Source organism: Lutra lutra, chromosome 14, assembly GCF_902655055.1.
Source record: "Lutra lutra chromosome 14, mLutLut1.2, whole genome shotgun sequence".
NCBI classification, from domain to species: Eukaryota; Metazoa; Chordata; class Mammalia; order Carnivora; family Mustelidae; genus Lutra; species Lutra lutra.
Window position 1 is genome coordinate 86,337,387 of NC_062291.1, and position 25,114 is coordinate 86,362,500.

The 25,114-nt window shown below is 55.7% G+C and overlaps 1 protein-coding gene across 14 annotated transcripts in view; it reads right to left on the reverse strand.

Moving 5' to 3' along the window:
- EBF3 (EBF transcription factor 3) overlaps window positions 1–9,863 on the reverse strand; it is a 119,431-nt gene extending 109,568 nt beyond the window's left edge. For all 14 annotated transcript variants that reach the window (XM_047702820.1, XM_047702817.1, XM_047702813.1 and 11 more), the window contains exons 1-6: window positions 9,211–9,863; window positions 8,949–9,105; window positions 8,522–8,585; window positions 7,776–7,831; window positions 4,704–4,777; window positions 3,012–3,080 (exon numbers count right to left, since the gene is read on the reverse strand). In XM_047702820.1, coding sequence (XP_047558776.1) covers window positions 3,012–3,080; window positions 4,704–4,777; window positions 7,776–7,831; window positions 8,522–8,585; window positions 8,949–9,105; window positions 9,211–9,344 — 554 coding nt within the window. In that variant the 5' untranslated portion in view covers window positions 9,345–9,863. The remainder of the gene's footprint in view (window positions 1–3,011; window positions 3,081–4,703; window positions 4,778–7,775; window positions 7,832–8,521; window positions 8,586–8,948; window positions 9,106–9,210) is intronic.
- Between the last annotated feature and the right edge of the window lie 15,251 nt (window positions 9,864–25,114).

The window sequence follows — 25,114 nt, forward strand, 5'->3', positions numbered from 1 at the left end:
TGTTACATTATCTTACATAAACTCCAGTGTAATTATATTTGTGGAGCTATAAAAAAATGGTTTCTCTGGCATTGTTTTATGAGGAAGAAAACAGTTAACGTAAGTGAAACCCTCGCAGTAAATTAAAAGGGTTTGGTTATGCTTTTCCCCTCTTTTTGACTCTGAAGGGTCTTCTGTGCTGTTCATGAGTATTTAATGCTTCTGAAAGATAACTAAATTGTGTAATTAATTGATTTAAGGCATCGGAGTCTATAGAATGTGATGTCCCTGCCAGAGCGGGAAGATTACTCCTCTGTTCTCATAACACAGAAAAGCAGTCTCGGCATGCCGGAAAAGGCTCGGTGTGGGTTAGAACAAATGTGGGCCCATTGATCTCAATTCAGGTTGGAATTATTGGTTTATATCCTCAGGACAAATATGCCTTATCTGGTCAGAACCTGCTAAATGTATCCAAAGGCCACAAGGAGCTGGCGAAGCACATTGTATATAATTCTTTTTTAAGCCGACTAACCAAGTGATGACATTGCTGATGGGGACCTGTAGACGGACTCACCAACCTGATGGGATATTTTATCCTGCAATACTCAAGAGGGAACGCAGGCTAGAAATTCAACATAAGCAACTAATTTTAGGAGGCAACACACACCCCACAGAAATGACTATCATTACGAAATTGAAACACATCTCAGTTCGCGAAAGACTGCCTCTCTCTAAAGATATTCCCCTCCTGTAGGTGTTTTTCTTTCTCTGATTAACACAACTTGCCCTAGTGAACAGGAGAGTCTTCATTTTTCCTCTTGAAATTCGCCTACAACTGGAGATTGGGCCAATACAGCAACCATGTCGCGAGGATTTACATCAAGCAGCAAAACGCAAATAGTATTTATCCATTATAAGTGACAACTCTCTTAAGAATGCTAAAAATGTACCTTCTATTTGTCCTGCGTAGAAAACTGTCCTTACCTTAAAATTCTTAACGTGGAAGGTGATTAAAATTCCTATAAAATTGTCATATCTTTGAATTGAGAAGCAGAGCAGATTTTTCATCAATAATTAAGACCTCCAAAGCATTTATGCCAGGCGTGAAAGGAGCTGCAATCCTCCGTATTCAAATAAACTTGGTAAACCCATTAACCAAATGTTTTTACATTTTTCCCCTCCTCTCATGCCTCTAGAATATCAAACGATCACACACTTCTCTTACTTAGATGAGAAAGGTATCAGTAATTTTAGCAAACACTTTAATTAACCAAATATAAGAGAGCATTCAGACATGAATTACAGTGTACGTTTCTGCATATCAAGGGAAGCTATTTGCCATTGTGTGATTGCAACCGAGTATTAAAAGTTGCTGGCTATCAACAGTCGATAAATGACGGACTGTCACACAAACCCAAAATGATTCTGAAGGGGAAACACAGCCTCCAAAACATTAGTTGGATCAGCCTGAGTACCCCACTATCGTGCCATGCTGAAAACCGCACAATCTGAAAGCAAGTCATCTTTTCAGAATGTACCAACATCACAAATCAAAGACAGCTCGAAAGATGAAACACTTGGCAGTCCTGGATCCCGAGCAAACAGGCACTGCCTCTTCAAGCATCTCCCACTCAGACAAGATTCCAAGAGCTGCTCAAACACTTTCAGCCAATCAAAAATAAAATAAAATAAATTCAGTTACAAGACGACAATCCGAGGCTGTGTGATTTCCATAGCCACAACACTACAGACAAATATAATTATATTGATTTTTGTAGCTGGAGTTCCATAAAGTGTTGAACTTGTTCTCAATTGAGTGACGGCCACAACTGGCCAGCCCTATTTGATTACTAATAAGAGAGCTGTCCCTTCTGTCAGATAGCGAACATTCTCCACTAAGCAAACAGCTATTCCAGTTAGTTAAACATTAGCATTGCTCGCCACTGGTGGCGCATATTTCTTTAGGCTTAACTCATAGAGTTTTCCGGGTTTAATTTTTCAGACACTGGACAGCAAAGTTCACGATCAAAAGATAACTTTGTAATGAAAGCTGCTGAAACTCAACCCCTATTCAAAACAGTCTAAACCTGCTTCACAAAACCGGTGTCATATGTACACGCCTAACATTTATTCGATTTGGGTACCAGTTGCAAAATCTGCGGTCATTCACACCCTGGGCCTTCTGCTGTTCCCCATTGTTGGGAAGAAAGCAACCCTCGTCCCCTCCAGGTCACCGAAAGCCAGCGACCTGGGTGAGTGCTCCAAGAGGAGGGTGGGAGGAAGTGTTTTTGTTGTTTCAACTAAAGCAATGCCAAGCGCACATTAGCACTATTAGGACTAATGATTAGTATCTTAAAAGGATGCAACATTGCCCAAGGAGGATGATAGATAGCCAGCTGAGGAGCAGCAAATGTAAAGAATGCATACAGCTAATCTAGTCGTGGAAATTAATGCTGGAAAATGTAACCAGCATGTGTAATTAGTTTCAATTATAACAACTTTGGTTTGTTAGTTACATATTTGCTACTTGACATAAAACGACAGCCACAATTGGAAAAAAATTAGGAGACATTTTGCAACTAATTGAGAGCAGATTAAATTCATTCTAACACTGGGCAACAATTACAACAGGCACACCACCCAAGCCTCAACTTCAGCTATCATCCGAGATAAAAATAATGCAAAAATGAAATACTTGTTAACAAATTAGCAAAAAGCATTTTATGACATATCTCTGGGTTTAAAGCCAGAAACTCTCTAGGCATAAAGTGCTCCTCACAGTGAGAGCAGTGGCAGATGAAACCGCTTCCCTTGACAACTCGCAAGCAATTACCGAATCCCCACAGAGCGAGCCACCAGGTTTCCAAGTCAACCCACCTGTGCACGGTAACACACGCGGACAAGAAATGGTGCGACGCACACGAGGGGCTCCACACCAGACTCGGAAATATGGAGCAGCCGGAAACCGAGCAAAGCAAAGGGTTTGGTTGCTGCTGCGGTTTTGTTTGGAGAAATAAAGAAGTCATCCTTACCTGTCAATGATTACAGGGTCTGAGGGCGTTTCATTTCTGTTGCCACAACTTTTCTTGTCACAGCACCGGCTGTGGAGGAATTGTGAACAGTGGTTTTAATATGCATTGTGTCCTTTTATGCCTGACTGGTCATTTTTTTTTTTTTTTTTTTGGAAGTTTGACACGAAAGAGGCTGGAGTCAAGAAAACACGGTCTCCTACCCCAGCACTTGGGCAGACAGAGACCCAGGGAGCTCATGGGCTCTGCGGCTAAACTTCGGAATCAAGTTTCTACCGGAAGGAGCAAAGTTGAACACATCTCTCACCCTAGGAGGGTAACCTAGCTACGATATAAATTCTGATGCTAAAATATGGAAAACGTGTTGTCGGTGTTTGTCTTTGCAGTGAACTGAGGAGAAGGGAAGGCAGGAGGCTTGGGAATAACTTTTCACAGCTCCGGCTTTTGTTTACCTCTAATTGTCAAGCTGTTATTTCTGGAAAAGATGCAAGATGCCACCTTCCACCAATATTTCTTCTGGGCATTTATTAATTATAACCACAAAAGCATGCATCAATCCATCAGAAACTTCTATTGTTCCTTCTTTAAGCCCACCTTAACTCCGTTATTGAAACTTTAATTAAAGCAGAAATGAAACAAAAATGTTATGCTTCTTGCATTTTAAAAAAGCATACTTGTATAATGGTTACATGTCTAAATTAGCTAAATTAACACCATATGGTAGGCAAAGTATATAAAGCCTTTTAAAGCTGACAGCTAAAGTGATTAAAGAAAGTCTACAGTCTTCCACTCAGAGCTTAAATCACATCTGTGCGCTTTCTATGTTAATTGCAGTACATGCAGAAGTGGATAATAAAGAAATTCCACTTTATTGGTTGTAATTTATATTTATTACCTGATATGAGAAAAAGTCAGCTTTTGTATATTAGTGCTGTAACAATATGTCTGCTCAGAAATGGCATTTAGGCAACAGGCCCCGTAGCCAGGCAGAGGATGCCCCTCAGAGTCCGCGGCCTGCTACTGTAGCCTGGAAGCCCGAGGAGCAGGTCCTTGCTCCTCGCAACAGCATTTCACATGCCGCACGTACAAAGTCAATGATGCATTTTTATTTGCCATGTAGGGGTGAAACTCTTGTGGTAGTTAGAAAAAAACAGGTGGGAAATTGCTCTTCTGACAGAGATCTCGAGTAAGGCGCACACAGTCTAACAACAATCTGAGCGATGCCTGGCTGCTCTGGGGAAGAGGTTAACTGACGGAATCGCGATCCAATTCTCACATGCACGAGCTCTATAATAAGCACAAAAGAGTTTCCTTTTTATCAACAGCAGACAATTGTCTATCTCCGGATGCGAGGGCTTGAGAAGGAAGTAGTAAAACCATTCCGAGCGCTGCTGACTCCTCCCGCATCGGGGACAGAGGCACCACGCAGGACCTGTTTTCGGATTTTGACTACACCGCCGCGACACGGCCAACATATTAATCCGCTCTGCTGAGCAGCCGGTCGCGCTGGGCGTCCTCACGGGGGGAGATGAGACCGGGCCCCTCGGTGGCCGGGCGCAGACTGGGGCCGATCACATTTCAATCGATGCCCTACCCGAGGTCGGGCGGGGTGGTGGCGCCTGGATGCAGCGTCCATTGTAGACGCAGCTGGCGCCGAGGCCGCCCGCGCCCCCGCTGCCCGCGCCCGCCGCTCACCTGCACATTATCTCGTGGGTCAGCAGCACGCGACACATCTCTGGGTTCTTGTCCTGGCCCTCGTACACGATGGCCTGCGCGGGGGGGACAAGCAGAGGCGGGGGTTACGCGGCGTCCGCGGCTTTGGCGCCCGGTCGCCCCGGGTGCTGCGGGTCTGGCAGGCGGCAGGTGCACGGCGGGCAAGGGGAGGCGTCAGGGCCCAGCCAGGCCACCCTCCCGGCAGAGTCACCCCGGAGCGGGGCTGGGCCAAGGCAGCCTCCCATTGCGGGCGCCCGCCGGGCCTGCGTGGGGGGCCTTGGGGTCGGGAGGGTGCCAGCCGCGCTGGGTCTGGGGCTGGGAAGAGGAGGGGGGAGGGTACAGGGAGGCCCAGGCCGGGGCGCGGGATGCGAAGGGGCTGGGGCGCCCGGGCCCCCTCGGCTGCCCGCGCCAGGCCGCGTCCTTGGGCCATTGTCTGCCCGGAGTTCCAGTCTGCGGGTTGGAAGCAGCCGGCCAGAAGGCGCCGCGGCCGTAGAAGCGGGGAGGAGCCGCCGGGGCAGCAGTGTGCTCAGCTGAGGCCCGCGCGCCCCGGCCGCTCCCGGCCTCCCGAAGCCAAGTGCCCAGGGTGGGCCGCCCGCCCCGGCGCCGCGCGAGCCCGCCGGCCGCCCCGCGAGGCCCTCGGCGGCTGGGCTCCGAACGCGGCCCGCGGCCCGGGGTGCTGCAGCCGCACGTGGCGGCGCCGGGCGCCCGCAGGAGTGCTCAGGGCCCCGGGGCGCCGAGCCGGCGCGGCCACGTGCTCCCCGCCGGATGATATTTGGAAAGAAAGTGCTAATGGCCAATCTGGTGTTTATTTTGAAACTGCTAACAATGATTTTTCTCGGGTAAAAAGGCAGTGTCTGCGCACACGCTCGGGTGGGTTTTGAGCAGAGGCTCCGCCAGATGGTGCGAAGCCCTAGGTGCGCTCACGACCGCGCTCGGCCCGGCTCCGCCGCCCGGAACCCGAGCCGGGGGCCTGGGGGCCGCCCGCTCCGCCGCCAGCGCCATCCCCACCGCCGGCCTCGCCGAAAAAGAAAATAAAAGGGGGGGTGGGGAAGGTCACTGGGGGAGGGGCCGGGGGCGGGGAGCCACTAGTTCCCGACAGAAAATTCCACGGAAGGGGGAGGGGAGTCCTCCTCTCCAGTCCCCTCCCCCCACCGAAAATTATCTGGAAATTACTTCCAATCTCTTCGGGCACTTCTAACACTTTCCTCCACTTCCAGGCGGACAAAGCCCTTTCTCGAGAAAGCCCGAGGCAGCCCTCTGGGGACAGGGAAGGGTCCCAGCGAGCCCCTCTCCCCCAGACTCCCTCCGGATCTGCTCCGAACCACAGAGGTGCTGGGTGTCACCGCCGGCCAATGGCCGCCTGGGGCTGCAGGGCGGCTGGCCGAGGCGGGCACCAGCACTCCTGAGAGCTCGGCTTGTCCTCCGATGGATCCCCCGTATTTATATTTGATTTATTTTTTATTTTGTAGCACAAACAGAAATCCATAAACTGTCGGTTCAGCGCCATTGACTCTTTGATCAGTTACTGGGCTATTTCTTCCCCCCCCCCCCACCTCCCCGTCAGTGAGAGGAGATTAAATGCCTTTATTTTCAGCCCTGTTTATGTTGCAAAGGTACGAGGCTAAACGGACAATAAGAGTACACTTAAAACGAAGCCTCCTGCTGTAAGCAACAGAGAAACTTAGCACTGCCTAGATCAACCTCTTAATTAGACCACTGCGGTTTCTGACAACATTTAGCCCTTATATACAAAGGAAATAAAAGCACCCTGTCAAGGAGCAGCCCTAGTTCCAGAGGCTTCTCTGGATCCGAGTGGAATAATTACCGAAGGGCACACTGCCTCCCTCTTTGTCAGAAACAGGGTAGTTTACCTGTAAGATCTGTTTTACTCTAAAAGAAAACCATACTGTTTTACGCGGCAGACATTAAAACCCAACCCGCTTGTAGCCTAGGTAAGGACTAACTTTTTAAAGGGGAAGTAAAACCCAAAAACCAATTACTGAGCAGAGAGTAGGAAGCAAGCGTGCTGGGCTGCAGGAAACCCCAAGGAGTTCTTTTTCACTTGGCTCCCAATTCTTAAAGTTAGCATCAAAAATGAAGGTGCTACTTTCATTTCTAAGCCTGAAGCCCACCTTGGAAGTATATGTTAAATCAATCTGCTCCCTGTGAGTTTACTATACACATTAAACTTTCTCCTCCCCCAACACTATTTTAAGAAAATGGGGGGGGGGTGTCTTTACAAGGACTACACAACAACATACCACCCAGCACAAAACCAGCCAGAGACTGCACAACATCAAAAAGCAATGAAGCGCTTTTCCTGCAGTTAATCACATTCCTGATAGCCAATAGTTATCATCGGAAAAGTTGACCAAGACAGGTTAAATAATTTAATAAGGAACTGCTTGTAATTATGTTATTTACAAGGTATGACAGAGGGTGGAAGAGGGAGCAGAAGCTGCTCCCAGAGCAGTGGACGGGTATGGGTGACCTCTGGAGCTGGGAGTTTGAATTATGGAGAGGGGAGGCTGAGAGGTGAAGACGCACTAGCGGAGAACAAGGTGACTTTTCACCCCAACACATTTCACTTTTAAATCCAAATCAACGTCTCGCGTTACTAGACCATCACACTGGAAAGGAGAAAAAAATGAACTAATCAAGTCCAACTCAATGGGCTTTAAGTTGCCTTTGTTAGAGGGGGAAAAAAATCAATGAAATGATCCCAAGCAGAGAGAGAAACATTTAAAAAATATACAATAGGAGAAGCATCCTGAAAATTTTCTGCCAAATATTAATTACCATAACTAATTAAGACAGAATTTTATCCCAATCACATGCCATCTGATGAAACCATAGATGTCCTGTTCTAACGACAACATAAACCGTTTTACCAATCGCATCATTTATTCCAATAAATATGGAATTCTCATTAGTAGGTCAAGGAAACTAGATGGAAAACAACTCCACCAGATCCATCTGTCACGACCCTCCTCTCAACCCCAGGACAAACCCGCCAAGCAGCGCAAACTAGTGCGGAGGCTTCAACTTTCTCACCTGTTTGGTCATTGAATCTATGAGGCGAACGTACAGATCCTGCTCCGTTCTGACTCCTGCAAAACACAGGGACAAACTCTCATCAGGATTTGGGTGAGGGCACCTGAGGCCCGGGAAGTCGAGAACTCAGACCTGCTCCTGCCGTGATGCAGCAAAAGGCAGGCATGCCGTTTGCAAGGAAGACGACAACCCCAATCACTTCTCCTTCTCTTGCTTTCTTTCCTTAATTAAGAACCTCGAGAGGCTTAGGGTTTGCACTGAAAGGTGTAACAAATTTGCCGGACTGAGAGCAGGCCTGGTGGCCACACCGGTGGGCCCATGCGGTCATTTATTTTTAGAAAACAGAAAGCACCAAATGAGTGAAAGTTTGAACTCTTTCTAATGTCTCTCGAGGATTTTTTAAAAACTCATGCACAGGAAGTAAGTTATGCTCGGCTTTATGGAGCTACCCCCCTCTCAATAATTAACATTAATTTGTAAAATTGAAAAAAGTCACTTTAAAGGGATGCCCTGCTGAAGCCCATATCGATCCCCCTTTTCACTTTCTGCTTCAAGCCTCACCGGTTAATCATGTGAAGTGCCATCGACTTATTGATCGTTTATGTTTTGTTTTCCTTCTATGCCATGAGAAGATTTCGTGTTTACATCCATGTCATTTTAATCTCAAAATCTTTATGTCCTTTAGCCACCTCGGGAAGGGAGAGCCAGCCCGGGCTGGGGCGGGCAGGCGGCGGGCGGCCACTTACCGTTGCTGTACAGTAACTGGAGTTTATAGTGGATGCCGTTGTTGGTTTTCTCGTTGTTGGGCTCCTGAAAGTAACGATAAATAATTGCATTTAGTGTGATCGGCGTCCGGCGCGGCTACCGCGCTCGGTGCCCCTCCTCGACCGAGGCCCTGGGGCCTCACACATGGCAGGACTCCTAGCTCGGAGCGGCGCGGTGATGTCACTTTCCTGCTGGAAGCCCAGCGTCCTCCTCGCCCCGAGCGAGTCCGGGGGCGCGGAGAAGTTGAGCAGCCCTCGCCGGGCCCGGGCGGCCGCACGTGGCGGCGGCGGGGGCGCCTAGCGGAGCGGTCCCCGCTGCCGAGGGGGGCACTCGGGGCCACCGCGCGCGGGCACCGCCTGCCTCCCACTTCCAGAAAGACGGAGGGTGTGATTGCAGGTTTGCACTTACTTTCTCTTTCTCCACAAAGTCCACAAAAGCGGTCCTTTCGATCTCCACCGGCTGCCCCTGCCTGTCGTAGAGCGCCAGCACGAAGTGGAAGAAATTGGACTTCCGGAGGTTGGAGGGCGGCTGCTTCTCGAAGTGCGCCCGCGCCAGCCCCACGCCGCTGCGGGAGGAAACAGACAGCGGCCCGGTGAGGCGCGCGGCGCCGGCCGGCTGCGGGGACCCGGCCGGGCCGGGGCCGGGGCGCGCGGGGGCGGCCGGTACGTACCTCTGGGCGGCCGTGTTGGCGTCCACCACCCCCGCCGTGTGCATCCACGAGCGCACCGGGTTCATGCCGCTGCCCAGCGGCTCCTCCTTCATGGTCGTCCCCCCGCGCGGAATATTCTCCTGGATCCCAAACATGAACCCTGCTGGCGGCGGCCGCAGCTCCCGGCCGAAAGCGCTTCCGCGAGCAGCGGCGCTCGGGGCTCGGCGGCAGGCGGCTGCCCTGGCCGCGCTCGCCCTGCTCGGCGCCTGCGGTCCGGCCGGCCGCCGGCTTCAGCCCGTCCCGGGCAGGCGCGACATGCACCAGCGGCCGGGCGCTCCGGGCGGCCGGGGGCGCGGGAGCGGCGGCCCCGGCGGCGGCGGCGGCGGCGGCGGCGCTTCGGAGGAGCGGGACGCGGCGGCCGCGGAGGCGCTGGTTGTTGTTGTTGTTTGCGCGCTCAACGTGGTGTCATCCTAGCCGGGCGGCGGCCGCGGCTGCAGGACACTGCGGGATCGCCCGCTTCTGGCGCGGCCCGCCTGCTCCAAAGACAAATAAACGGGGCAGTGAGTGCCGCGGCGCAGTCCCGGGCGCAGGCGGGGCGCGGCGGGGCCTGGAGCGGCGCGCGCAGCGGACGGAGGCGCACAAAACTCAGCCCTCTCTCCCCGAGGAATGGACCCTTTCCCGGGAGCCAAAACTCGAAGCCCCCGGGAGCGGCGCTGTCAGAGGGTGACGTCGGGGGGCGGCGCCTGCGCCATATATGGGAGCGGCCGCCCCTCGCCGCGCCCCTCGCCGCCGCCGCCGCCGCCGCCGCGCTCGCTGACTGACTGCCTGACGGCGCCGCGAGCCGGCCCGAGCCCCGCGAGCCCCGCGAGCCCCGCCGCCACCGAGCGCCGCCGCCGCCGCCCCCAGCCACGCTCCGCGGCTCCCCGCGCCCACCCGCAGCCCAGGAAGTTAGTCCTCGCCCAAATAAATCTCCGAGTGAAACCAACAGCCGCTGCACCATTGGTGCTCGGCCCCCCGAACACCTCCTCCCCAAATCAGCCGCCCAGTCCAAACACTGTAGGGAGGAGGGGGTAAAATGCCGAGCGAGGCGCCCCCAACTTGCCCGAACGCAGGCTCTAAACGCGAAGGGCCTCGGCTCGCCCTGGGGCCGCCCAAAGGGAAAAGCGGGAAGAAGCAGGCAGGCCGCAGGGAGGGGGCTGCAGGGGCAAGCGACCGACCGGGGATGGGGCGGGGGCGCGGGCGGTGGGGAGGGCAGGGCTCCCTCGCCAAGGCGGGGCGCGCAGCCCAGCCTGGTTTCTAAACAGACCTAAGGCGGCTGGAGGGCCAGTCTGCCCCCGTCTGGGCCTCGCCGGGCGCCGGTGCCTTCTGCCCTGGCGGAGGCCGCTGAGTGCCGGGCTGAGGACCCACGTCGGAGGCGGGCTCTGCCAGATGCTGTCTTTCCCGGTGGCCACGGGAGCCCTCGTCCCCCGGCCTGGGCTTAAACGCGGCGAGTGACAAAGAAGGCTCCGGGCTCTCCGGACCGACAGGAAGCGCGCCCGGCCTCTCCCGCGACCCGGAGCCCGGTGTCCGGCTGCGCGCCCTGCGCGGTAGCTAGACCTCCCCGGCGCCGGCCTCTCTAAAAGCCGAGCGGACTTCGCGGGCGCCGGGGTCCTGCCCTCAGGGCCGCCGGGCCCGGGTGAGCGCGCAGCGCGCAGCTTCCCGACCTGGTTTCGAGGAATCGGGAGGGCAGCAGGGCACGGGCAACGCGTGGGCCCGGCGGCCGAGCTCCTGCCGCGGGGACTACGCACTCAGGCGCACTGCCCGCCCCAAGGACGTCTGCACGACACGGAGCAGAGACCCAGGGGACGACCAGGAGCTGTCCCGGCACTTCCCTGCCGAGAGAAATCAGGCCCTTTCGATTAAAACAAAACCAAAGCAGGTTTCAGGCTTGCAAGTGTGTCGCAGGGCACCCTTTCCCCGCCCGCTTGGGGTGGGACTCCCTTTCCCCATGAATTGGCAGTGTGTGTACGTTAATATTTTAATTAATCGGGAAAACGCGAAGTCCGATTTACGCTATCTGGGGACCCCCACGCCTCTTGGAAGGGGTGAGGGAAAAAAAAAAAGGTGTGTTGGAAAGCAATCTATTTTGCTGGTGTTGGGGGTTAATGACTATTGCCAAAGATAAGTGAATTATCAAAGCTGTTGCGCGAGTCCCATCTCAAAATCCATTACGGTGCCGGCCGTCTAATTAAATACGTAAGTATAATAAAATCATATTTTATGACTATTTGAGGGTAATGAGATTAGTCTTTAGAAGCGATCGCCACATATTAAAGATGCCACTGTCTATAGAATGTTAATAACCTTAAATCAAAGTGTATGGAAACTATTCACGATAAATTAAAAGAAAATTTCTGTATTCCTAATAAGCCCAGAGCTTTCCACCCACCTCAGACTGACTGGGGAAAGGAACACTTTCTTCGTGGAGGGACGACGCAAAATAAAGTTGGCCATAGGTGTAGGGTGGGGTTGAGAAATTGCTTTGTCTCTGCGTGTTTAGCTGCTTCGGGGGCTCATGCAGGGCGAGCGGCCAGGCAAGCGTTATTGTCAGAATATGCAAAGTGCCTTTTTGGGAAAGATGAAGTTGGAAATAGGAAACAATGCTTCCTTTGTAGCACACTTCCTAAAATGCCCAGCCCGCCTTGGAGGTGCCCCTTCCTTCCACTAACGAAAGTATCATGCTTAAAATCATTTACAGTATCTTTAATTCAGATTACACGCGCCAAGGCGATTTAAATCTGATTACCAAATTAGAAGGTTTAAAAACAAATCCTTCTAAATCTGATACTGTTGACTAAAGAGGGAAAGAAGTTCTATAAGCCCATCACACAAGGTAACGATCCTGCCCCAGAAAGAAAAGGGGTTTTAAACCTTTTTGACAACAAATGCAGCTGCCCCACTATTTTGGACGATATTAAGCGAAAATGAATGCAAATCTGTGTTCAGCAGCCATCTGGCCCGAAATGGGGGAATCAGCTGCTCTCACAACAGGCTCGGAGGCTGAATCCATTTCAGCTCATTTTCTAGATCATCTGGTCCCGCACCCAAAGCGTGGAAAATACGGTCTTTATCATTCACCAACTTTATCTTTTTTGTCACTCCACTTCTGGCTCCGAGCTGTGGGCACAAGGACTGCCGGACCGGGCTGGGTCTCTACCGGGGCCTGCTGGGGAGCAGCCTGGAAGGGCAGCCCCTTACCCCCACCCCCCCCACCTCACCCTACCCTAGATTTTCGCTTTAAAGAAGGGGGAGCAGCAGCGGAGAGGAGCGGTGGACTGAGCACCCAGGCTGGGGAGGAGGAGGGGGACTGCAGGGCAATTCCTGGGTGCCCTGAGAGAGGCTGGAGCGAGGCCCTGCGACGGCCTCCTCCCTCTGGAGTCCTGCTCCCGCCTCTCTCCGTTTCTGGCAACTAGGGGCGCTAAGCGCCCAGGAAGGGGAACCATGGGGGTGGGGAGTGGGGAGGAGAGGAGGGAAGGCGAGAGACAAGCTGACACTTCGGAAGTTAGGCCCGGCTGCTCGTCCAGCCTCCTCTCACAGAGCTCTCCCAGGGGCCAGACAGACGCCCAGGGGCCGGTCCGTGCGGGGCCTGACCTTCGTTGGGAACCCCGCGGGCCGCGACGGCGGCGGCGACCGCTCAGGGCCCCGCGCTCAACGCGATTTGCACGGGTGGCCCTTGCGCCGCCGCCGCCTCTCCGCCACCGCCTCCTCCTCCTCGGAGGGTGGGAAGTATTCCTTTTGTGCGGATTTACGGGGAGAGGCTTCAATGAGCCCCCTCACATTTGCATTTAAATAGCGGCATCAAGCGCTTCGCGTGCCACACACCAGTGGGCTCCCAGATGTCACGCCGGAGTCAGTCAGATGGCCAGTGCCCAGCTGTCCTCCCCACGTCGTGGCGGAGCAGGCAGTGACCTTAAAGAGACAGCGCCCGCCGCCCCTGGAGCCCTGTTCGGGGAGCGGCGTGCGGAGCGCGGGGCAGAGGCGGCGCTTGGCCGCTGACCCGCAGCACTACCGAGGCCCAGCCAGGCGGTACGACGGACCCGGCAGCGTCCGCGCCCAGGCCCAGCCCGGCTTCCCTGCGGGCCGTGCAGCGCGCAGTGCCCCGGCCGTCGCGCGCACCAAGCCCCTCCGCCCGCGACCGCTACCCACTCCGGGAGGGCGAGGGGCCGCTCCGCGAGTCCCGGGCGTAACCGTCCCCCTTGTACCTCCCCAGTCCCGGGGCCTCCACTGCTGCGGGATGCAAGGCCTGGAGAGCCGGCGGCGGGCTGGTGCCAGTCTCAGAGTCATCCTGAAACTTGGACCAAGTTAGAGTCCCAGGGAGTGAGGCCAGCTGCGGAGCCCGCCCCGGCCCGACGTTCAGGGTGCTTTGTGAACGCCCCACCTCACTCGCGGCCCACCCCGGGGAGCCAGCCGACCTCCCTACCAGCCTTCCAAAGAGTAATAAACTCCATTTCCGGCGTTGAGAAGCCCGGGCAGGGTGTTCCTGGAAGCCTGCTGAGCCCCCTGAGGGATCCGGGGGGCGGGAGGGCGCGTCCGGGCTCCGTGCCCTTGAAGGGCTGGTGGTCTCAGGCCCAAGGCTGCCCGCCACACTACTCGGCCCTCAAGAAAGGGTGAGAAGCCAGTGGCGCCCAAGGCCCGCAGTTCGCATTCCCGCTGCCAGTGCCGAACTGCAGGCGCGGCCGCCCCCGCGTCCTCCGGGCCTGGGGGTCACGCTCAGCCGGCACAGCTACCCAGCCTCCAGCCCTCCTCCCACTCCTGCTTAGGACCCAGCACTGAGCACCGGCACCCTCCTGAGAAAGAACCCAAAATTGGGAGAGCCAGACAGACCTTGGGCCCCGGCGGGAAGGAGGCCACAGGGGCCGGAAGGGCCAGAGAATAGGGAAATCCCGGGAAGACACACCTAGAAAGTCCTGTGAACTGCGGGACAGGGTGGAACAGTCACGCATGGGCAAACCCTGGACACCGCGAGTCACTGTCTTGCGGGCCCCTGAGAGCGTCCAGGGCTCGGACTTGCGCTGCAGGGTCACGCTTACTCCGGGGCTGCGAGAGGCCAGGGAGGCAAGGGCTCTGGTCTCGGGCCACCCCAACCTATTAAACTAGGCACAAAGGGGGCCAGGCCAGGTTCGGGTGGGTTTTCCAGGGCCAGAGAGCGTGCCTTCACCACCTCCGGGCAGAGGCAGAAGCCACGGGGCCCTCAGGAGTCATGTGGAGAACTGAATCCAAGCCAGGCCACGCGTCCCGCCTGCCCTGGGAGGCAAAGAACTAGGCACCTCGCCCAGGACACACGGGCGCCCCAGCGGGCTCCTCTCGCCTCTGCTAGAAGGGGCGGGGGAGGCCTGGCTGGAGTCACAGGTAAAAAGTGAACACTGAAAGGTGTCAGACCCTGATTCTCTGCATCGCCCTCCACCCCACCCCACCCCAAACCCGTCATCCTGTAAGGTTAAGGTTGGTGAAGCCCGATGCCTGAGTACCGAAAAAGGCTCAATTCTGCAAGCTGGAACGTGCAGGCGCCTCCTGTCTAAGCAGCCAAGTTTGACAAACAGCGCCTCCTGGGGTGGGGAGAGCAGTGTCGCCGCGCAGCCCAGAGCCAAGCCTCAGAGGCTTCCACCTACCCCAGGGCAGGTGGCTGCCGAAGCTCCCTGCCCGGCCTACCAGCTGCGCCACGACTCCGACGCGTCCTGCGCGTCCTGCGCACCTAGGCCTCGCTGACCCCCTGACCCTAGAAGCGCACAGAAACACCCACCCAACTCCCGGTCCTGACGGCCGCTCACATGTGTCTACAAAATCCAGGCCGAGCCACACCACAACGAGGCCGGGGCGTTGAGCGCCGCGCCCAAGCCCTTGCTGGCTAGAAGCATGCGCTCCAAGTGCCCGGCCCCGCGGGGGACAAGCGGTCGCAACCCAGAATTCTCTCGACCCTGGAAATCCCAGGGCTCTCCTCACTGGGCGGAAAACGCCGGGGCGCACCTCGGTTCCTGCTGCCTGCGAAATTAGAAAGGAAACAGTTAATTACTGTCTCCTTGTCCTGACTTTTCTCTGGTTCCTTCGGTCACTTTGGCTGACCCCACCATTCTGAATCTGCCCTGGGGGCTCTTCAGCCACAGCGAGAATCCCAAATCAAACCCTCGCATACCGCGAGCTGGGCTTCTCCCAACCACCTTGCAACCTTAAAGATTGCCTCTCCGCCAAAAGCTTGAAAGAAGCACCTGAGCTGGGAAAGACAGCTGGTGCGTGGCGGGGTCCCTCCGACCCAAAGAAGTGCAGCAGCTTCACAATGAGCTGGAGTTCCGGAGCTGCCTCCAGCAGCGCCCTAAGGCAGTCGGGCACACGCACTGGGAGTCAACGCCTGGGACGCGGACTCCGTGCCCACCCGCCCCTGCCAGTTTACAAAGCAAACTTTCCCCTGAGTAGTTTCTAGATCGAATGGTGCACGGAGTGTGCCAATCAACACCTGAACAGACCCAAACCATAGAAACACGGATCGATCAGATAATTTCAAATATTATAATTGGCTTTAATTAAACACACTGCGTTCTAATTAACTCTGAAATTTTAGCATGCTTTGGGACACTGGTGTCTGATTTGATATTGTCAGTCCAGATGTCCTAATAAAATTCAATCTTCCACTCAAGACTTCAATATTCACTAAGAACAAAATGCAAATTAAATGTAAAACCTAAAGTGTCGCCAAAGGTATAATCAAGAAAGGTGTCTCAAAACTTCTCACTTTTTATTACGCAGTAGTTAAAAAATGCAGATTACATCCTAACAAGACCTCTCCAGCACACCATAAATCTTAACTCTTTCCTGGGAGGGGGCAGAGTGCCCTGCCACCGGCTTAAAGGTAAAGGAGGGGGATAACCAGACCCTAGGAAAGAAAGGAGCACCCTCACCTGAGAGCTCACGGAGCCCAAAACTTTGCCAATGACATTCTGGCTTGAAACGGGTTTGCCAAAACTGCAAAGGAGTTGGGGTGGTAGAGAGCCAAGGGGGTGAGGTGGGCGGATTGGCAGGGGATTGACGTCCTCCTCTGCAAGGCCACTTGCCCCCTCCTCCGCCGTACCTTAACGGGTGCGTACACATCCCTTCCTGTGCGCAAAAATGGGTTGGTGGGTGACAGCTGCCTAGCCTGGTCAGTCCGCCAGGGTAATTATCTCAGCTGTAGGGACCGCGACGACGAGGCTGGGAGGGACGGGAGAGCTCACTACCCTTGGTCAGAAATGTGTCAAACCCTCCTCCCTTTCCGCCTACACAAACCCTTTCACCCACGTTCGCGCGACTTCTAAGGGATCCAGGCTGGCGGACGGTATCAGGCGGCGCGTGGCGGCCGGACGGCCCCTCCCGGTAAGCCGGGCGCAGGCCATGCGAGGGGTGCACCTTTGGTGACACACTTGGCCGCGACGTGATTCTTTACCAATCCGAGGGTCTGCTAAATTTACAGCCCAGAACGAGCCCTGTTAAAAGGAAGCTATTCCCACATTAAACATGTGTATGTTTTCCATACTAATGGAGTCACTTAAAGCTGTTGCTAATTTAACTTTTTAAAAAGGCCACACTGTGGAAATTTGCATTTTCTTTAGGATATTGAAATGAAGAGAAAACTGCTGGGCGGCGAGGCTGCCCAGGGCATAGCTAGGGGCCATGCAGAAATAAAAACAGATAAAGAAAAGAAGAAAGAAAGAAACCCGCTTCTCTTCTAGACTATTAATAAGCAATTTGTCCCGCTGAAATTTACATTGCAAAGCCGAGCGCGCCGGCAGCCGAGGCTGCAGAGCTGGCGTGGGCTCGGGCGGTGCACCCTGCGCGGGGCGGGGGCGGCCTCCCGGCCTTCCGGGCCGCCCCTGGGGGTGATCTATGGGCGGCTTTGAACTTGCTGTCCTTGCAGCCGCACGGCCGACCCTGGCCCGCGCCCACGCGTGTCTGCGCGCCAGGGCCCCGCCTGGGCCGCGCGCCGGGACAGCCAGGGCTGGGGTGCGCGGTCGCCGCCAGGCCCGCCGCGGCCGGGCCGGGTCCGTCTGAGAGACCCCCTCCGCTCGCACTAACGCCCCGGGCTCACGGACCCCCACCCGCCCCCCAAACGCTGCCCTGGCCTTACATTTAAAATGCCAACATAAGCTTAATCTCCTTCCTGCCGAGCCGCGCGGCCCTGGCCCACGTCCACTACGAGTGCGGAGCCCCGCGCCCCGCGCCCGCCCCGCGCCCCCGCCGGCTCCCCCGCCCGCGCGCGCCCGGCGCTGGCGGCTCCCGAGCCTAGCGTGGGGCCAGGGCGCCATCTACGGGCGCCGCGCGGCTGCCGGCGCCGCCACCTCCCGCTCGCCCGCCGGGGCCGCTCCTCCGCCCGCGCCGCCGCGCTCGCCCCGCGCCCGCTCCGCCGGGCCCGCCACTTACCGCGATCACGCGACGCTCCCCGCGCCGTGTCGCTCACGAAGCGCTGCTGCGACCCAACTTTGCGTTAAAACTTCCGAGATGGAGGCGCCCTCCCGCCTCGGACTTGGAGGCGGACCGAGGACCCGGAACGCACAGATAACGCGGCGTGATTTGTTAGTCTAACTCTGCGGTCTGAGACTTGATGTCCCCGAAGACCCGGCGAGTTTCCCCCTTTATTTATTTTTATTAAAACATCAATCTACGCCGGAGCTGGTGAACTCGGTTTCACCTGGAGAACATAAAATGCTCCATGCGGGAGAAGTAAGCACCTTTCATAAATCAGCGGTATTCCTGACACATCGATCAATTTTTGGTTGTTAATCCGAAAGGCGGAGTTTTAATTGCTTCCTGCGCCCTCTCCCAGGCACCTCGGCGTTTCGACCTTTCCCTCCCTCGCTCCAAGGGTCTCACTTCTGTACGGAGCGGAGGGGCGGGGATTGAAAACCCGGGTCCTGCCACTAAATCCCCGGAACCCCCAGTCTCCGCCTGCGCCCGTGCGCGCCTCCCCAGCGCCTAGGGCCCTCCGCCCGCGCTCACCTCCCCGCTGTCCCGCCGGGAGGAGCCGACAGAACCGCCGGAGCCCGAGGGGCTGCCCAGGCACTGCTCGCCCGCCGCCAAAACGCCGCCAAGACGCGGCGCAAAAGTTCACTGCGAGGCCGGGTCCGGATCACCGCCCAAGGTCCCGGGGTCCCGCAGCCCCAACCCTGCGGCGCGCGCCCCGGGAGGCGAGTAGAGCGCGCCCGGGCGGCGGGTGGCGCAGTCGGCGTAGCCTGGGTCCCTGCGCCCAGCGCCCCGCCCGCGGCGCGCCAAGTTCAACTTTGGTGGCCGGTGGCCTCTGGGGACCGCAGGCTGGGGCGGGGAGCGCAAGCAGTCCTCGCGCGCTTACCTGCGCGGCTCGTTCGACGGGCGTCGCGGGGCGCCCTGGCCGCGAGGTGGCGGCGGCGCCAGCGGCGGGCCGGGAGGGTGTGCGGCCCGGCGCCTTCCCACGTTCCCACTTCCCACTCTCCCGGGAGAGCCCACGGGCCGGGCCAAGAGCGCGTCAGTGCGCACGCGCCACGCTGCCTTCCACCGCGGGAGGCGGCGGCACGGCGGGCGGGGGGCGGGGGCCGGGCCGGGGCGCAAGAAGGTGCCCGCAGGCGGCCCCGCGGCCTGCCCGCCGTGCCCCCCGGGCCTCAGCTGCGCCCCGCTCTCGTCTCCTTGGGGAGGGACCTCCAGGGCGCCCCCCTGGGCCGGGCGAGGAGTCCCCAAGAGGGAGGCCTTTCGCTAGGACCGGAGCCCCGCTCCTTCCTCCGGACCCCAAAGGCTTTGGTGACCCCTGGCCAAGACAGTGCGCCAAACCCGGGGAGTCCCGAGGAGCGTGTCCCAGGCTTGGGATGGCCCAAAGCCGTTGGTGTAGACTTGTGCACTCTCCCAAGGAGAGGATGGCGCGGGTCCCCCTGGTCCTTTGTGGAAATGCGAGGTGAGAGGACAGCTACCATGGAGTCTGGATGCCAAGAATCTAGTGGGAAGCTCAACGCCAGGCAGTTACAGTGAAATGGGGCGAGGCAAGAGCTCTCCCACAAAGAGAAGGGCTGGGATTCTCGGGATCAGGCTGCTGCGCTGGACAATAGACAGCTGGTCCTAGGAGCGGAGCGCTGCGTTCAGGGCAACGTTAGCAGGATGGGCTTCTGCCCCCAGGAGAGAACGAGGCCAAGCGGCCCTGACCACCCCACTCCTGCCTTGGGTGTCACCTAGGAAATGATCAAATGTGGGAACTTTGCCATTAACATCTGGAGCTGCTGCTGAAGGCAAGAACAGGGTTCCTGCGGGGTGTCCACATCCCTGACCTGCTGGCCGGCCCTTGGGTTAAGGAAGCTGACTTCTAGCCAGGGCGCCTGCTCCAGTGCCTGCCTGTTTCTGTAGAGCGCCCCTTGGCTGAGAACCTAGTACTATCTCCTACTAATTCTAGTCGACCTGCTTCCTCAGGACCCAGGTGCACTGTAGATGCCTGGGTAAAGACGACTTTCCCGGAGCCAAATTTCTTCTTCAAAAACAGAAAGTGCCACCATGTCAGAACTGGCCTCTCACCATCAACCATGTTTTGCTTTTTTTCACCTGTTTCTTGCTCCTAGATTTGTTTTGTTCTCTTTATTTCAACCTTTTGTAGTGAAAGTTGAATGTGCTGAATCATGAAATCTTACTGGAAGGGAAAAGTTATTTTTGGCCATTTATTTAGTAAAAAGCACTCTAGAGAATGCAACCCAGAAATGTACTTTATTATGATAACTTAATGTAAGAAAAGACTAAATAAGGAGTATTTCCCCTTTGTCATCTTCACTTGGGAATCATTTTTAATGTGAGCCGGCATGAAACCATTTAAGCAAGATGCAATATTTTAAGATACAAAATTACCCATGTTTTTAATAGCAGCTCGCATGTGTTGAATGTTACATCCTGGGCACTCAGGCCAGGCACAAGCTTGGGAAAGTCAAAGGACATGTCCCGGGTTATACCGCCAGGAAGCTGGGACTCCAAGCAAGCCCCATGCTGGACACCGGAACTCCGGCCCTTACGCGGTTCCACAACATGTAGCTTCAGAGGTGAACAATGGGAGGTTCAGTGTCTTAAAGTCACTTTGCGTGCACAGAGCCCTGAAATGGCCCTTGCTAAGTGTGCCCAGACGGGCTATGGAATGACAAGAAAGAGGCTAGGGGATGGGTAGGATCCCACTAACGCTGGGTTGGTGACCCTTCCCTCCCCAACCCTCCTCTGCAATCTTACCTGTCCTCCAAAGAGGCCATCCTGGGCCTCCTTCCTCCAAAAACTCCTAGAGCATGGATGCCTGGCCTTAGTCTTGGTAGGTCCTCAAGGACTTTTTTGTTTTGTTTTGTTTTGTTTTGTTTTTGTTTTTGTTTTTGTTTTTGTTTTACAGGAATGAGAAATACATGGAGAACATTTATTTTTGTAGGTAATTGTTCCTGATCAGCAGCCTGGGAAAGGAATGGTACTAGTCACATAAGTTCCTGAAGGAAATGACATAATCATATGGGACAGTTTGAGGAAACCCATCACTTTTATGGGAAAGAGCTTGGCCATTGACAGGAGACCCGTGACCTCACCTTCATATACAAGTAACAGCACAGAGTAAAACTTAAGTAGGAATAATCACTGACTTTCTCCATGCCTCACTTATGAGATGCAGTGATTGCTGTCCCCTTCACTGCCCTCCTTTGTCCCACAAATATTCCTGTGGGCTGTCAGGCCGTGCTCAGCAGTGAGCAAGGCCCTGCTTCGTGGTGCTTGAGGTCCAGCCCGCAGCCCGCTTATCACTCAGCTCGGAGAGGTTTGCAGTAGGAAAGTCTTCAGTACATCTAACAGGCCCAGAAAAATCAATGTCCATATCATCATCTGTCATTGTCACGTGTGTGCTTTGTCACTGGCCTCTGTACCCAGAAACAAATTCGCAAACATCAATATTCAAACCTGTTTCAATATTTACTTTTACCTCTTTGTCCACTAGAAGCAATGGGCCTTGTGGCCCCTGCTAACCAGGCAACATTTCAAGTGTGAGACTTAGGGTGGGACTTCACCAATGCCAAAGCAGCGCTAGTCCAAGGGCGCAGAGGGTTAGAGGGGCCCCATGGCAGAAATTCGGCAGAGGCAAAGCTTGGTCACCTAATCCAGAAGTCAGAACTATATCCTGTGCATTTTCAGAGGACAAAAGTTTTCAGCAATTGTTGCTTTATTTGCTGACCTATCAGTCTGGTCGGAAACACATCCATACGCGGATTCCTCCTGTGGGAGACTCCTGAACTCAGCACCTGCCCGTTCTCTTCATCTAGTGGATGAGCTCCTAGCGTGGAGCTGGATAGGGCACACGGGATCAGCAAACAGCTGTTGAATTAATACGGATGTGATTCCACCTCAGAGACGTGGTACTGTGGAAAGTTTCAGACACACACCCAAGTTGATAGACCGGAAAGACAAAAGGGGCTCTTCTGTTCGGAACGTTGTCGTCCCTCCACAACTCTTCCTGCCTCTAAGGGAAAAAATACTTTAATTAAAATGGCAGCGGATTTGGTCAAATATGCTGTGACCTGCTTTGTGACATTTTGTCCCAGTGGAGTAACCTGGGTGAGAGTAACAAACCCACCCGCTGTCCATGGAAGACAGCCAGGAAAAGGCCACCTGTGGGAGTCAGGTGGGCAGTGAGACCCGCCAGCCTGGGCCATGGTGTGGGCAGCCGTCCATGTGATGACAAGCCTGGCCAGGGATGGTGGGAACCAGCTTCCTAGGGCCTCTTCTGTTGGCCCCGGGATGGTGGTTCCAGGACAAGACCCACTCCCCAGTTTATAGAGATGGCGGACTGCTTTCCCATCTAGACTGCTTTCCCAAGACTAGATTCAAGCAACTCCACTCAAGACTGTTTTCAAGGTATGAAGGGAGGCACTTGGGGTGACCCCGCAAGGCACCCTGGCCCTCCATGGCCCCACTCTTGGCGTTCAAGGGAATGATGATGGTTCCATCCTACAATCATTCATGAAGGGAAATCCTAGGACTGGAATCCCTAGCCATGTTCTAGGTCCATGACACATAATATTTGAGAAAGAAAGACTGAGATGCGTGCATTGATGGAGGGTGGGGGGAAGTCCTGGGGTCGCTGATGCTGGTTTTCACCCTAACATAAGTATATCTGACTCCTTATTTTCTCAACATAGGCCTCTATATTTTCATTTCTTGTTCTTCTATTTACCTAAAGCCTTGAAAGTCAACTCTTTTAGATCTATGGCATGTGAATTACACCTCAGTTCAGAACACTTTAAATACAACAGTTGGGGCACACAATGGTTGTCTGAGGCAGGGACTTGCCTCCAGGTGGCTCACCCAGAAGGGCTAGGCAGGGGCTAGGGAGGCAGGGAGGATGTGGAGGCTCAGCAGAGGGTGGCCTGACATCGCGACCCTGCGGACCTTCCCATCACATGGCGGAGCCAATCCCCTTGCCCACCCTTTGAATCTGAGTTGGGGGCATGACTTGCCTGGGCCTCTGGATGTTAGCCACCGTGCGGGATGTCCCCACTCCTGCTTTTCACATCTCTGTCTTCACTGTAGGAACAGACCCAACCAGCAACCAGTATGGAATGGACAGGGGGCGCCGAGTCCAGTGGCCCCGCCAAGGTCGTCCTGGACCAGCTGGCAGCCAGCTGACCCACAATGGGGGAGAGACCCCACTAGGATCAGCAGAGCGGCCCAGGCAAACTGCAGCGGATGGCAGGTGTGTGAGCCCACGCCAGCCACCTCTCTGCTGTAGGGGTGGGCCAGCCAGTTAGCGGCATTAGTGTCACAGCACTCGTAAGATGGGCTTCAGCCTGGTCCCTTGAGACGCTCAGAGTGTAAGTTCGCCTCACGGTTCTCCTGCCCAAGGTGAGAAGTAGGCCTTTCCGATCGCTGTCGTCCCCGGCTGAAGGGCTACCTGGGGAGACATGACTTCTCTGGCCCTTCTAGACTGCACAGCCTATAGCAAAACTTCATATTCTTTGACAATCTGGAACCCATTGCAAAATCTACCTGGTAAGGAAACGCAGATGCTCCCCGCCTGGGAAGCGAACAGGGTTTCTAGCGTCCGGCAGGGTTTCTAGCCTCTGGTGGTCGTGCAGACCGGAGAGGTGGAGGCAAGCAGTGTTCTAGCTTTCTCCTCCCATGCCCGTTAAGAAGAGATAGCAAGCCTTGTGCCTGTGACTCAAAGAAAGTGACATCGGGGGTATTCTGGCAAGGACCCAGTCAAGCCCACCCAGTTGTCTGCAATGCAGAACTCTGAGATAGGAAACAGGTGTTGTTTGAAGCTGCTACATTCGTGGCGATTTATCACAGCAACAGCAGACAAGGAACGCACCCACCTTTGCCGCCTGGACGCCGATGCCTGTCACTCACACTGTTAGATGGGTCAGTTTGGCCGCAGTGGTGCTGCTAACCTTCCCAGGGCGGCCACGCACACAGCAGCCGCCTTCTTCTCACGTGCCCCTGCCGGTCGACTGTGGTGGCCGTGTGGATCTGGGCCCTGCTGGTTGTGTACGGCGAGGTGACCTCAGACCATCGGTCCTGTTCAGGTCAGCTCTGCATGTCCCTCATCTTCTGGGACCAGCCAGCCCCGGGCATATGCTTCTCGTGGCAATGGCAGGAGCTCAGGGGGACGAGCACATTCGAGATTCTGTGTCCCATGTACGCGCTCTTTGCCAATTCGTGACGGAGAATGTGTCCATGCAGGGGGAAGAACTGGGACAGGACCTGGTAGAAGAAGCCTGAGAAGCGTGTGTGGTCTCCACAAGTCCTTCGGCGCTGGAACCCTGAGAAGAAGAGACACATTCTCCTCAGTCTTGGGCTCCTTTGTTCCCTTATCCCATACCCTCCAGCAGGCGTACAAAGCCAGCTACGGCCTCCCAAGGGGCCAACTGCCCAAAAGTGGCGGATCTCTAGAGCCACAGGACCCTCCTCGGTCCCGCCTGGCCTTGTGCCTCCGCTTGCTGCCTGTGACTTCACCGCAGACTTCCTGCTCCTGCCCGCAGAGGCCCCCTCCCAGCTGCTAGGCAGGCCCCACAAAAGAGAGAAGGTCCAGCATGTGGGCTCGGGACCAAGGCAGGATACCCTGCAAAGGATGGGCCCCAGAGAAAGCCTGCAGAGCAAAGAACTTGGCCTCCAAAGAAAGGTGTGGACTTGGTCTTGCCGCTAGGACAAAGTGGTAGGAATGTCTTTGTTGCTTATGAGCCCTCACCACATCTGTAGTTTGTGCTAATGGGATAACCAGGGCGGGTGCTGGCTGTGCCAGAAAAAGCAGCCATGGGATTAGAGAGTGGGGACTACAGGCCACAGGGTATGGGGCCAGCCTCCTGGGGGAGGGGAGCTGGAGCTGGAGTTCAACCGCATGGGCCGGTACAACCAACGGAGCCCGTGGATATAGTGAAGCCTCAATGGCAGCTCCGCACATGGAAGTCGTGGGGCTTCCTGCTTGCCAGGGCCCAGTGCTTGTGGTCACACCTTGTGACGGAGGGGTGACACCGTCCAGGACTCCACAGAAAAAGGAAGACCGAAGCTCTGCGTTTGGATGCCTCCCAGATTCCACCGTATGCATCTCCCCCTTTTGCTCTTTCCACTTTCATGCTTTGCCTGTAATAACTATGGGGATGATGGGGTTACCATGACATGAGCAGTATCTCCCACCATAAGGGGCCCTCCCTCCTGAACACAACCCGGGCAGGAGCCAGAGACTGTCTCAGCAGAACTACGGATGGGCCAGCTGGTTTTCTGGGGGCTCCCTAGCTCATGTTGGCCATAGGCTGCAGCAGACCTGATCTTGAGCTCTGCAGGCCAGATGGACACTGCGGGTACCTGGGGAAAGACTACCCAGCTGCTGAGCCCTAGAGTGGGGGAGGAGATGCCCATCAGCCCTATCAGGATGTTATGGATGCTGAAGAGGTTGCAAAGATCGAAA